This window comes from Rhinopithecus bieti, unplaced genomic scaffold, assembly GCF_001698545.2.
Source record: "Rhinopithecus bieti isolate Rb0 unplaced genomic scaffold, ASM169854v2 scaffold_14454, whole genome shotgun sequence".
Lineage (NCBI taxonomy): Eukaryota > Metazoa > Chordata > Mammalia > Primates > Cercopithecidae > Rhinopithecus > Rhinopithecus bieti.
In genome coordinates, this window is record NW_016808228.1 from 920,810 (window position 1) to 933,878 (window position 13,069).

Genomic DNA, 13,069 nt, shown 5'->3' on the forward strand with positions numbered 1-13,069 from the left:
AGCCTGGGCGACAGAGCAAGAAAAATAAATAAATAAATAAATAAATAAATAAATAAATAAATAAATAAATTGCTAAGATTGTTATTAAATCCAGGGGAGAGCCTTTCATCATGTTAGCAGGATCATAGTGTCCTCTGGTGGCAATAACACGCAACTGCAACTGAGTTGCCTGTGCAGAAAAATCTTTCCTGAATCCTGAAAGCTGCTTTCTGTTCTATTAGCTTAAGAAGGAAATCTGACACTGATCCGCACAGTGTGTTTTACGATCCTGCCCATAAAGATTAAGTGATTAAGGATCCAGAGAAGCCCACTGCTCCCAGAGCAAGTGCCTGAGCCTAGGAGGCTTCTGACCGGAGTCTCTGTCACCCAGGCTGGAGTGCCGTGGTGCAATCTTGGCTCACTGCAAGCTCTGCTTCCTGGGTTCAAGCGATTCTCCTGTCTAAGCTTCCTAAGTGGTTGGGATTATAGGCGCTCTCCACTATGCCTGTACTTTTTTGTATTTTTAGTAGAGACGGAGTTTCACCATGGTGGCCAGACCGGTCTCAAACACCTGACCTCAGGTGATCTGCCTGCCTCGACCTCCCAAAGTGCTGGGATTACAGCGTAAGCAACCATGCCTGGCCGAAAAACAGGATTTTAAGCCTGAACTCAGAGGCAGCGCAGACTGGGGATCTGCACTGGGAAGTCATCTGCAAGGACGTGGTGGCTGGAGCTACAGATAGAGGGAAAGTTATCCAGGGAGAGTGAGGGTGTGAGATGGGGAGAGAGAGGGACCGCAACACAGTCCTAAGGAACACCAGCATTTTTTGTTTTTTTTTGTTTTTGAGACAGAGTCACCGAGGCTGGAGTGCGGTGGCACCATCTTGGCTCTTTGCAACCTCCACCTCCCAGGTTCAAGCAATTCTGCTGCCTCAGTCTCTCAGGTAGCTGGGATTACGGATGCCCGCCACCATGCCCAGCTACTTTTTGTAGTTTTAGTAGACACGGGGTTTCACCATGTTGGCCAGGCTGGTCTTGAACTCCTGACCTCAAGTGATCCGCCTGCCTAGGCCTCCCGAAATGCTGGGATTACAGGCGTGAGTCACTGCGTCTGGCCCAGTTAGTGCTTTCTGAGAGAGCAATTTCTCCAAAGTTTTCAACTTGACATAATCAACATAACCATCCTGTGTATTAGGGCATGGCAGGTCCTTCACTCCTTAAGCTCTTTTGTTTAACCAGTACCTCGACTTGGCCATATCCACAGGTCGGGGAGGTCAGGAGTTGTCACCCCTAGTCACTGGGGCTGTGGGGTACATAGTCTCTGAAATGGAACAAGGCTGACCAGACCGACGGATGGCTCACAGTGTCTGCTGGAGGTTCCTTTTGCTGCTCAGGGCCAGGGCATGGCTGGAGGAAGAGGCCCCACTCAGGAAGTTCCGCAGGGGCTTACACAGTCTTCCCAGACCCAGAAGCACAATCTCCAAAAGAGTGAACAAGAGACGGATCCCACTGACTCTAAAAATGGCTTTTAGAAAGATGATCTTCTCCGAGGGGTGGGAAAAGGTGCAGGTTAATCTATACGGGCAAGGCTCTTGGCCACATGCGAAGGAGCTGGGCATCTGGAACCCATACAGGTGGTACTGCAACCCCGGCGCTGTCCCCTCCAGGACCAGCTGAGCTCCCAGCTGAGCCACATAAGCCCAGAGCAGCGTGAGGCTTCCAGCCCCTGGGGTATCTCTGCTGCTCTCCCCTCCCTGGATCAGGGTGTCCTCTTCCTCCTTCCCCTTTCCTGATAATTCCCAGTGCCAGATCACATGATACAGAGTGAAATCCATGTAGAGGACACTGGGTACAGCCACCAACATGACCTGGAAGACCCAGAAACACAGCGGGGAGAGGGAGTGGAAGGCATCAAAGCAGGCAGCCTTGCAGCCCGGCTGCTGGGTGTGACACACGAATTCACTCTGCTCATCGCCATAGACTCCAGGCCCACTGGCAGCCAGCAGCACAAGGCGGAATCCCAGGAGCTGGGGAAGCAGGAGGCGCCCCACGGGGCGGGGGATGGGGAGTGCCAGCTCTTCTCCACCAGCAGCCGCCACAGGAACCTGCTACACATCCTGTTAGGGAGCTTTAAAAAAAGATGATTATACATTATTGATTTTTTGTTTTTAAAGACTTCTGTTGCCCAGGCTGGTGTGCAATGGTGTGATCATAGCTCACTGCAGCTTCCAACTCTTGGGCTCAAGCAATTGTCCTGTCTCAAGTTCCTGAGTAGCTGGGACTACAGGTGCACGTCCAGCTAAGTTTTAATGTTTTTATAGATATGGGGTCTTGCTATGTTTCTCAGTCTGGTCTCAAACGCCTGACTTCAAGCAATTCTCCTGCCTTGGCCTCCCAAAGTGCTGGGATTGCAGGTGTGAACCATTGCACCAGGTTACGAGTGTTTTTTTTTTTTTTTTTTTTTTTGACAGAGTCTTGCTGTGTCGCCTAGGGTGTAGTGCAGTGTCACCATCTCCGCTCACTGCAACCTCTGTCTCCTGGCTTCAGGCGATTTTCCTGCCTCAGCCTTCTGAGTAGCTGGGATTATAGGCGTGCGCCACCACACCTGGCTAATTTTTTGTATTTTTAGTAGAGATGGGGTTTCACCATGTTGGCCAGGCTGGTCTTGAACTCCTGACTTCAGGTGATTCACCTGCCTTGGGCTCCCAAAGTGTTGGAATTACAGGCGTGAGCCACTGCGCAGGGCCATGTATTGATTTATGACTTTGCCTGTAACTTCTGCCTCTCTTCCTTTGAAAACCCTTACCTGCAAGCCACTGGGGAGTTCAGGTCTTACACTTGAGCTGGCTGATTCTCCTTGTTTGGCACCCTGCAATAAATGCCTCAGTTTCTCTCACTGGAATCCAGACGTCAGTGTTTGCAGCACCCGGTGAGCGGATCCAAGTTCCATGAGGTAACAGACGTCCAATGGGGGTGCTGTCATCCCGCGGAGGTTTTCCTCCATAATAAAAGGCAGGAATTGGCTGGGCGCCGTGGCTCACGCCTGTAATCCCGGCACTTTGGGAGGCCGAGGCGGGTGGATCACCTGAGGTCAGGAGTTGTAGACCACTCTGGCCAGCATGATGAAACCCCATCTCTACTAAAAATACAAAAAATTAGCTGGGTGTGGTGGCGGACGCCTGTAGTCCCAGCTACACGGGAGGCTGAAGCAGGAGAATCGCTTGAACCCGGGAAGTGGAAGTTGCAGTGAGCCGAGATCGCGCCATTGCACTCCAGCCTGGGTGTGAAACTCCGTCTCAAAAAAAAAAAAAAAAAAAAAAAAAAAAAAAAAAAAAAAAAAAAAAAAAAAAAAAGAAAAAAAAAAAGAAGGCGGGAATTGTGAAAGTTGTGCGAGGAAGACCGGATGACCGTTATCTCACGGCCTTTGCATCCAGGCTTTGAGCCAAATTCCCAAGGACTGGATCCTAACACTTGGCTGCAACTATTTCTTTGACCAGTAGGGGGCAGGCAAAAGCCATAGAGAATCCGGCCCAGCGCTGATTGGAACCTGCCTGAGAAAAAGACCTCTTATTGTTTAAGCTGGCGGTCCCCAATCTCTTTGGCACCAGGGACCGGCTCCGTGGAAGACAGTTTTTCCACGGATTAGGGAGGGGAATGGTTTTGGGATGATTCCAGCGCGTCCCATTTATTGTGCATTTTATTTATATTATTATTACGTTGTAATGTATAATGAAATAATTCTACAACTCGCCATGGTGTAGAATCAGTGGGAGCCCTGAACTTGTTTTCTGGCAACTAGACGGTCCCATCTGGGGTTGATGGGAGACGGTGACAGATCATCAGGCGTTAGATTCTCACAAAGGAGCGTTCAACCTACATTCCTCGCACGCACAGTTCCCAATAGGGTTCGTGCTCCCATGAGAATCTAATGCAGATGCTGATCTGACAGGAGGCGAACTCAGGCGGTAATGGGAGCAATGGTGGGGTGGCTGTAAATACAGATGAAGCTTCGACCCTGCAGCTTACCTTCTGCTGTGTGGTTCAGCTCCTAACAGGCCATGAACGGGTACCAGGGGTTGGAGACCCCTGCCTCAGAGTATCTTGTCTCTGCCTGGCAGACTCTCCTGGGGCTAGTTCCCAGGTAGGCTGGAAGAATGATGCACACTGAATCAGGCAAAATACGTCAATCAGGTATAGCCAGGTATACATATGTTAAGGTCCTCTTCAATTTCTCTGAGCTTTGCTTTTTCAACCTTCTTTCCCAGTAGAATTCACTATCCCGGCCAAGGGGTTGTTCTTGGTCATCAGAAATATTTAGTGTTTTCTATTGCCTTTGCTTATGCATTTATTGATTCATCCAGAAATTATGTATTAATTACCTATTGTATTAATATGTGCATTTATTTATTTATTTATTTATTTTATTTTTCGAGACAGGGTCTTGCTCTGTTGCTCAGGTTGGAGTACAATGGTACAGTCATAGCTCACAGCAGCCTTGACCTCCCATGCTCAAGTGATCTTCCTGCCTCAGCCTCCCAAATCGCTGGGTCTACAAGTGTGTGCCACCATGCCCGGATAATTTTTTATTTTTTTAAATGTAGAACCAGGGTCTTGTTATGTCGCCCAGACTGATCTGGAACTTCTGGCTCAAGCAGTCCTCCCACTTTGGTGTCCCAAAGAGCTGAGATTACAGGCATGAGCCACCGTGCCCGGACTTATTATATATTTGATTCTCTGGTAGGCACCGGAGACTCAAAAGAACACGGTATGTAAAATTCCATTCTGTGTGGAAATCTTTTGACCTCGACTTGGCAAGCTGTCTTAGGCCTCCACATCTCTCTGAAATCCGAATTGCTCCAGGAAGTTTTCCCTGGGTATCTCAGTAGCCCTGTGTCCCTCTCCTCCTGCCCCACACCTGACCAGGACTTGAATCCTGCAGCTTCTCGCTCCTCCTTCATCATCATCCATGTTTCTTGTTATAGATGAGGTCACATCTCCTATTCAATTTTCCTTAGCCCTGGTCTGATGACGTGGATTTTGGTTTCTTCGTTGATCTGAAATGTTTAACTTTCACCTTTTATTTGCTCCAAGTGTCCTCATATTTTCACATATCACATGCTGTATTTTTCTCTCTTGATTATTTGCATTTTCTTTTTTTGAGACAGAGTCTTGCACTGTTGCCCAGGCTGGAGTGCAGTGGCGAGATCTCAGCTCACTGCAACTTCCACCTTCTGAATTCACGTGATTCTCCTGCCTCAGCCTCCCGAGTAGCTGGGATTACAGGCACACACCACCACACCCGGCTAATTTTTTGTATTTTCAGTAAAGACGGGGTTTCACTATGCTGGCCAGGCTGGTCTCGCTCTCCTGACCTTGTGATCCACCCTCCTGAGCCTTCCAAAGTGCTGGGGTTACAGGCGTCAGCCACCACGCCAGGCAACTATTTGCATTTTCTTTCCTGAACTTGGCTACTGTTCAGATAGGATGTTTTAGCCCCGGAAGGGGAAAAGATGGATTTTATGTAGACTTAAAAAAAAAAAGTAATTTCTCGGCTTTGATTTTCAAATTGGAGTCGAAGTGTTAAAACAAAAAATTGTAGCCTTCAAATTTAGGCTTTCATGAAAGATAAGACGATTAACTCAGAATTCTAAAGGCTGGGAATGACTCTTCTATGGAACCCAGCTTGGAGGATGGAGTTTGGAATAATCCAGAGTGGGAGGCTGAGTATAGAATATGAAGAAAGTTCTTGTCACTAGACGCAGTGGCTCACGCCTGTAATGCCAGCACTTTGGGGGGCCGAGGCAGGCAGATTACTTGAGGTCAGGAGTTCAAGACTAGCCTGGCTAACATGGTGAAACCCTGTCTCTACTGAAAATATAAAAATTAGCTGGGTGTAGTGGCTGATGCCTGTAATCCCAGCAACTTGGGAGGCTGAGGCAGGAGAATCGCTGGAACCTGGGAGGTGGAGTTTGCAGTAAGCTGAGATCGCGACACTGCAATCCAGCCTGGGCCACAGAGCAAGACTCCTTCTCAATAAAAAAAAGAGAAAGAGAGAGAGAAAAAAAAGAAAGTTCTTGTCCCACAGGAAGGAAAAGCACAGACACAGGCAGGTGAGGCTTCATGAGAAGGTCGGGGTGAGAGCTCCCCTGTGTGTTTGGGGTTGATAACTGTGTGTGGCGATTGGTGACTCATTTGAGGACACTCACTCTCAGGGACTCAGAGGGAGTCTGAGAACCTCAGAGCCAATTCCTGCTTCATTGAGCTGTACCCTAGAGAGCTGAGGGCTCTCAAATAAACTTTGGCTGGTGGGCCAAGGCCAACATGGTGTGGAGATGTGGAGCAGCTGGAGTGGAGGGCCGGGTCTCCCAGGGAGCCAAGGAGTATGGGGAAACTGAGGCACAGGAGGCTTGGGTTTGTGTGAAAGAGCTTGCAGGGTTCTAGCACCTCACAGCCAGAGTGGCCATGGCCATGCCTGTGGATGTCAGCAGGGGACACCTGAAGAATCCCTAAGGGACAGCGGGTCCGGGCCATGCTTGGAATTGCCCAAGTCAGAGTGTCCAGGAACCATGACCTCCAGGGGAAACCAAGAGTTTCAGATGAATCCAGTGCTTGGGAGCAGGACCAATGAGAAAATCAAGTCACATTTCTACAGGATTTTACAGTTAATACTGTTCTTTGTCATGCTAGACAAAGAGAGATGATTATTTATTAGCTTCTATAGATTAGACAATGGCAGGCAGTGGTTCGAGGCGAGACGATTTTTGGGTCCGAGTCAGCTCAGGGCAGGCATCCCAGTCTTTGGTCTCCAAATCCACCTCCTGTCTGTCTCCCCACACTGTTCCTTGGGCCTTGAGGATCCATTGACAGTGATTTCTGTGGTTCAGCTCCCATGTCAGGCAGGAAGGGCAGCTACTGGGGCTGAGATCCCACATTGCCTCCAGCCCTTGCTTCCTACCTGGCCTCCCCGGACTCCAGCAGGGCTGGGCCAGGCTGCTGTGCTGCACGTGGCAGGAGTAGGGGGCTGTGTCTTGCAGGGCCACACACACCAACAACCAGGTCAGGTAAGTACCATTTCCACCGTCAAGAACATCTCCTGTAGCTCAGGCTCCTGCGCCTCGCCGTCCCGAGTCCAGTGCACGTCAATTTTCCCTGGGTAGAAGTCGTAGGCCAGGGACTTGAGTTTCTTCTTTTCCCCTGGGGCCTGGTGGCTGGTGACCACCACAGAGGGAGGATCTGTGGAAGGGGAGAGTGTGACATCGCAGGCTTGAGGTCGACTTCTCCCCGCCCAGGTCTCTTCCCACCCCCACCCCTGGCTGTCAGCGATCAGCAGAGCTCTAAGCTCTGTACCTGCCCACCCCACCCCACCCCACCCCCGGCCCCAGGACACTATCCAGAATATCAAGGAAGGCTGACGCTTTCCCTCTTGCCCAGTCCCCACCCCACCCATGTATTGACTCTGACGGCAATAAGTTGTGAATGCTCCGTGCACTTCTCCACGTTTTCCCACTTCTCAGTGGGCTTTGGAGTTCTCCTCTCACCAAGTTTCAGTCCAGCTGCTTAGTTCAGCCCATGCCTCTATCCAGCAACCGCTTCCCTGCAGCACTGCACAATCCTGAGTCTCACTACGACTCCAATCCAAGTCTCAGCTTGCAGCCATCAATCCCGCTCACACTGGCTCACTCTTGTCCTTCCAGGGCTGACATTTTACACACCTCCCTTCTCTCCACCACCTAGTTGGGAGGCATCATTGTAGAGAGAAAAAACGATGGGATTTGGAAACTGAAATCTGGAATTTGAGTCCTAGCTCTGCCTCTTTTTTTTTTCTTTTTTTTTTTTGAGACCGAATCTTGCTCTGTTGCCCAGGCTAGAGTGCAGTGGCATGATCTTGGCTCAGTGCAATCTCAGTCTCCTGGGTTCAAGCGATTCTCATGCCTCAGCCTCCTGAATAGCTGCACTGAATAGCTGGGATTACAGGTGCCTGCCACCATGCCAGGCTAATTTCTGTATTTTTGGTAGAGAAGGGATTTCATCCTGTTGGCCAGGCTGGTCTCGAACTTCTGACCTCAAGTGATATGCCCGCCTTGGACTCCCAAAGTGTTGGGATTACTGTGTGTAAGAGGCAGAGCTGAGCTAGCATGCCTGGCCCCAGCTCTCCAGCTCTGCCTCTTACACACAGTGTTACCCTCACCTCTCTCACCTCCAGCTCCTCTTCTCTCAGTGGGTGATATTTTGGGAAGCCTACCAGTGAATTGGTGGCTTTCCTGGCCCGTTCTGCCTGAAATTTTGATGTCCTCCTAGGAAAGAAATGAATCCTAGAAGTTGAAAATTGGGGGTCTGCGTGACTTACACGGATGGAGGAGATTGGCCTAAGATGCTCTCTGAGCTCCCAGCCTGAGATCATGTTGGTTTTTCCCAGCTCAGTACTGGAGAGCAGGAAGCAGTGAGTACCTTGCCGGTCCAGGATATTTTTGCTGTATTTCAGGTATTTCTGCAGAGTCTCAGGGCACTCCTCCTCCAGGTAAGCCTTGGCCTGCCTCACGTAGACTGGTTCTGCCTCCCACTTCTGCTTGGTGTTCTGGGCTTCTGGGACCAAGGGGACCCAGGCTGGGGTTTCTTTGTTGAATTCAACGTAGTCCTTTCCATCATAGGCATTCTTCCAGAATGCTCCAGTGCTTCTGTTATTCTGGATCTCACAACCAAATCTTTCCTACAAGCCATGAGACCCTGAAACGTCCCCCGACCCCACAGGGAGCCAATCAGCCTAGTGCCAACTCCATCTGAATAACCCTTAGTCCTGCACTCTTCACACCTCAATAGGAGGAAAGGCTTTTGCAATCTAAGCATGCAGTTCCGTAATCACGGCATATGATTTTACCTGGATGTACAGTTGGCAGAGAGTGGCAAAGACTATATGGATTGGCATTTCAGGCCAATTTGAGATGAAATATGCACTCCTGCCAGCCAGAGAAGTTAAGAGAGCTACAGGCTGTGGGCAGATTTCTATCTCTTCTGTAGCATCTCCTTTTATGTGTTTGAACTTACAGGGAGTGCTTGGGAACCTGTCACAACCACACCAAAGTACGTTTCCGAATTTGGTAGAAATTATTTGTGATTTCATACGAGGAAAGGAAGGCTCTCCTTTTCTTTCAGTTTTAGGTGGAGTTTATATCATCACCTAAATCAACCTAATCTGATCATTCCTTTTTTTTTTCTTTTTTCTTTTTTTTTTGAGACAAGTCTTATTCTGTTGCCCAGGCTGGAGTGCACTGGTATGATCTCGGCTCACTGCAACCTCCGTCTCCCGGGTTCAAGCAATTCTCCTGCCTCAGCCTGTCGAGTAGTTGGAATTCCAGGCATGCAACACCATACCAAGCTGATTTTTGTATATTTGGTATAGACGGGGTTTCACTGTGTTGGCCAGGCTGGTCTCAAACTCCTGACCTCAGGTGATCTGACTGCCTCGGTGCCCCAAAGTGCTGGGATTACAGGCATGAGCCGCTGTGTCTGGCCTGATTGCTTCTTTCTTCCTTTTTGGTGTTTGATATTTTTATCTCAAATCTCTAAAGTCCCAACCTTCTTGCCCATTAGCAACAACTCTCAGAAATGGACCTCCTAGGGTGGGGGACGCAGCCTCTTCATTCTGTTTATAAAAGCAGGTGTTTACCCAGCACTGGTTGGTGCTGTTGGCATAGACACTGACAGCTCTCAAGCTGTCTGGGCTCATGGTCTCTCCCCGCCCCCACCTGGCATGTTGCATGAGCTGGAGCCAGTCACCTCCCTGGGCCTCTATTTCCTCACCTCCGAAACAGCAATGCCAAGAGCACGGTTTCAGGGGGCTATTCTGGAGCATTAAATATGCTCATAGATGGGCCTGGCACAAAGTAAGTGCTCAGTAAATGTCAGTTACTCTTATTTCCTGATACCCTGTGTTCATCTCTTCATCCTCCTTCCTCGTAATTATCCACTTTGACATTTCTATTCCTGTCCATCAAAACTTCTCCCAGTGTCTTTCCTGATCACCTGGGCCCCCTCCTCTCCTATGGCTGACACACAGCCCGGGCCATTTTCCTTACCAAGACCTCCCATCCCTCATCCTTCAAATGTCTGCTTATCTCTTGCCTCCTTTTGGAAACCTTCAGATCCCATGTAGTACCTTGGGCAATTTTATACTTAGAAGCCCATCTTTTGACACTCACTCTATGATAATTTAACACCAGCAGTTCACCAGGCCTGGGGCTGGCTGCCTTGGGGCTGGCAGTGTAGTTTAGCAGAAAAAGTGCTGGGCCGGGGGCACAGGGACCATCTCTGCACGGGCTCTGCCACCAGCTCCTCCAACCACAGTGCAGGTGGCCCTTCCCAGGTCTGCATCTTATGGTGAGGAGAAACTTTAGGGCTGCAGGGAACTCTAACGGCCCGCGGTTTTGAATCAGCACTTCCTGAGCCCTCAGCATGGGCTACAGTGTGTGCCGGGTGCTTTTCTCTGTTCATTCCACAAATTTCAATTGAGCCAATATTGGCTGCACCCTGTCCTAGGCGATGGAGCTGCAAGGGAGATTAGGACAGACTGTGACATCCTTCATAAAATAGACACAGTTAAATATTACAAACTTGTTTGGGGGTAGGTCTCAATGCTCCAGTGTTTGCAAATTTTGACCAGATATTTTGGGAACGTTTCACTGTCAACAGCTGGGACTGGCGGAGCCACCAGGTGAGCCCAGGTCTGTGTGACCAGCTCCAGTGTTTGCAAATTTTGACGAGATATTTTGGGAATGTTTCACTGTCAACAGCTGGGACTGGCGGAGCCACCAGGTGAGCCCAGGTCTGAGTGACTTTGAGAGTGGCTCACTCTCCAGGCAACTTCCCTGGACAGGGGTGAGTCTGATGCCTTCTCACCGGGAGATCAGCCTCTAATGGGTGGGGTGTGGAGGTGAGAGGTCAGAGGTGCCTGGATAGGAAGTGACTCTGCCATCACTTCCTGTGTGAGCTGAGGCCTGGAATGATGATGGGGCAATCGATGGGGAAGTGGGGAGCACCTGTGCCGTGGGGTGGGCGGGATGCGGACATGTCTGCATTTCTGCTGTGCCTCCTGTTCCTCAGCTGGGATTGGGACTATTTCCATCCTGCTGACCCCTTGCCACTCACACTTGAGGGGCTGCCTCTTGGGTTAGACCTTCCACCCCCATGGTCTGTTGTTCACTGACCACTACTGTTGTTGTAATACTCCATGATGTTATTCAGGGTCTCCATAAAGATGTCCTCCCTGACCTTCTGAAGTTGGTTCTGCTTCTCCCAGTCTTCTACTCCTTCCACGTGTCTTCATGTTTCCAGGGCTTAGCCTTCCCGTCTTCACTGTTGTAGTGGAAGAACGCATGGTCATTGAGGAAGACAGTGCCCTGCAGCCTGTGGGTGCCTTTGCTAGGCCTGGACAGCCCAGTGTAGAGATAGGTCAGAGAGTAATGACCTGCAAAAGAAAAGACTCTGAGGGCTGGGGTCCATGCAAGGGTGTCCCATTGTGGGGCTGCAGAGGGCCAGGAGGGGAGGCCTGGCCACTGGCTTCTTCCTCCCCAGCTCTCTCCTCTGCTCTCAGCTTCATACCATCAAAGCCTCATTCAAGGAAATAGGCTCTGCTTTCATGCTGGGGATGATATTTCAGAGACCATTCTGTGCCTTCACTACAGAGTTTAATCTGCTTGGCACAGAAGAAGATAACGTTTTTCAGCCTCCTTATAGATAGATTGGAACCATGTGACTGAGTTTTGTCAAACAAGAATGTGAGTGGAAGTGACTGGTGTCTTTCTTCTGGTCCAAGACCCTACCACCTGGCTTGCCCCTACTGTCTCTTATCCCTTTCGTTGATGACTATAGAGGCCACAGGATGAAACAGAAGAATCCCAAGATGCAAACAGCCTGGATCCCTGAGTCACCTTGTGGAGGAGAGGAACCTTGCCCAATCTGCATTGAATGTGACATGAGAAATAAATATTTCTAGTCTAACCAGACAAATACATATAGTTAGAAAGTGTAGGAAGGCGAATTTACTAAACAATTCAAGAAGCGACCCATAATGGATCAGCATAGGGTAAGGCTAGGATACCTCTCAGAATTCCTGGCATTGTACCTTGCAGTTTGGTACAAGATGAAAGCTGAGAGAGTGGGACATTTCCACAATTAATTCCATAGTTAATTTAGAATATAATTTACATGAGTGTTAGTAATGTTGGAGGTCATATGGCAGATTTCTAACTTAAGTATTGAAGTCATTCTTGCTCATGAGTTTCTGAATGTGATTAGCCTTTAAATCAGACCTTGAGTAAAACAGATTACCCTCTACAATGTGGGTGGGTCTCATCCAATCAATGGAAGACATCAAGAGAAAAGGCTGAGGTCCCCCAGTGAATAAATAATTCTGCCTCCAAAGACTCAGGACAGCAACACCAACTCTTTCCTGGGTCTCCAGCCTGCTGGCTTGCTTTGCTGATTTAGGATTTTTAGCCCTTAGAATTGTGTGAGCCACAAGAAATATTAAATAAAACTCCCTTTCTCTGTTTTGTGTATACGTACACGTATATATGTATACATATATACATATATTTAGTGTATATATTTATATATGTATAAAATGTATAAAAATTATCTATGTATAAATATATACATATATTTAGTGTATATATGAATATACAATGTATATATGAATACATATATGAATAAAAATTTAGCCAGGCATAGTGACATCTGCCTGTAGTTGCAGTTACGCAGGAGGCTGAGGCAGGAGGATCACTGGAATCCAGCTGTGATGGTGACACTGCATTGCAGCATGGGTGACAGAATGAGATTCGGTCTTTTTTTTTTTTTTTTTGAGAGGGAGTCTTGCTCTGTTGCCCAATGTATATGAATATACATTGTATATTCATATATACATATGTGCATGTTTATACAATATTAGTTTTGTTTCTCTGGAGAACCCTGAATAATTCAGATTTGAGTGCAGAATGGGATTAATATTATAAATGTGATTATTATAAAACTAACATGAAACACCTATTCTGACAATTTGTAAATGAGACAGCAGGACAGGCACCATTCTTACCAT

At 48.5% G+C, this 13,069-nt stretch overlaps 1 protein-coding gene and 1 pseudogene across 1 annotated transcript; both read right to left on the minus strand.

The window, feature by feature from the left end:
* Positions 1–648: 648 nt before the first annotated feature.
* Positions 649–2,095, minus strand: LOC108538109 (gap junction gamma-3 protein-like). Its single transcript, XM_017885960.1, is given in 3 exon segments — positions 649–712; positions 1,342–2,036; positions 2,039–2,095. Coding segments are annotated over 3 exon segments (816 nt in total).
* A 4,606-nt stretch (positions 2,096–6,701) lies between these two features.
* On the minus strand, positions 6,702–13,069 carry LOC108538110 (zinc-alpha-2-glycoprotein-like; annotated as a pseudogene).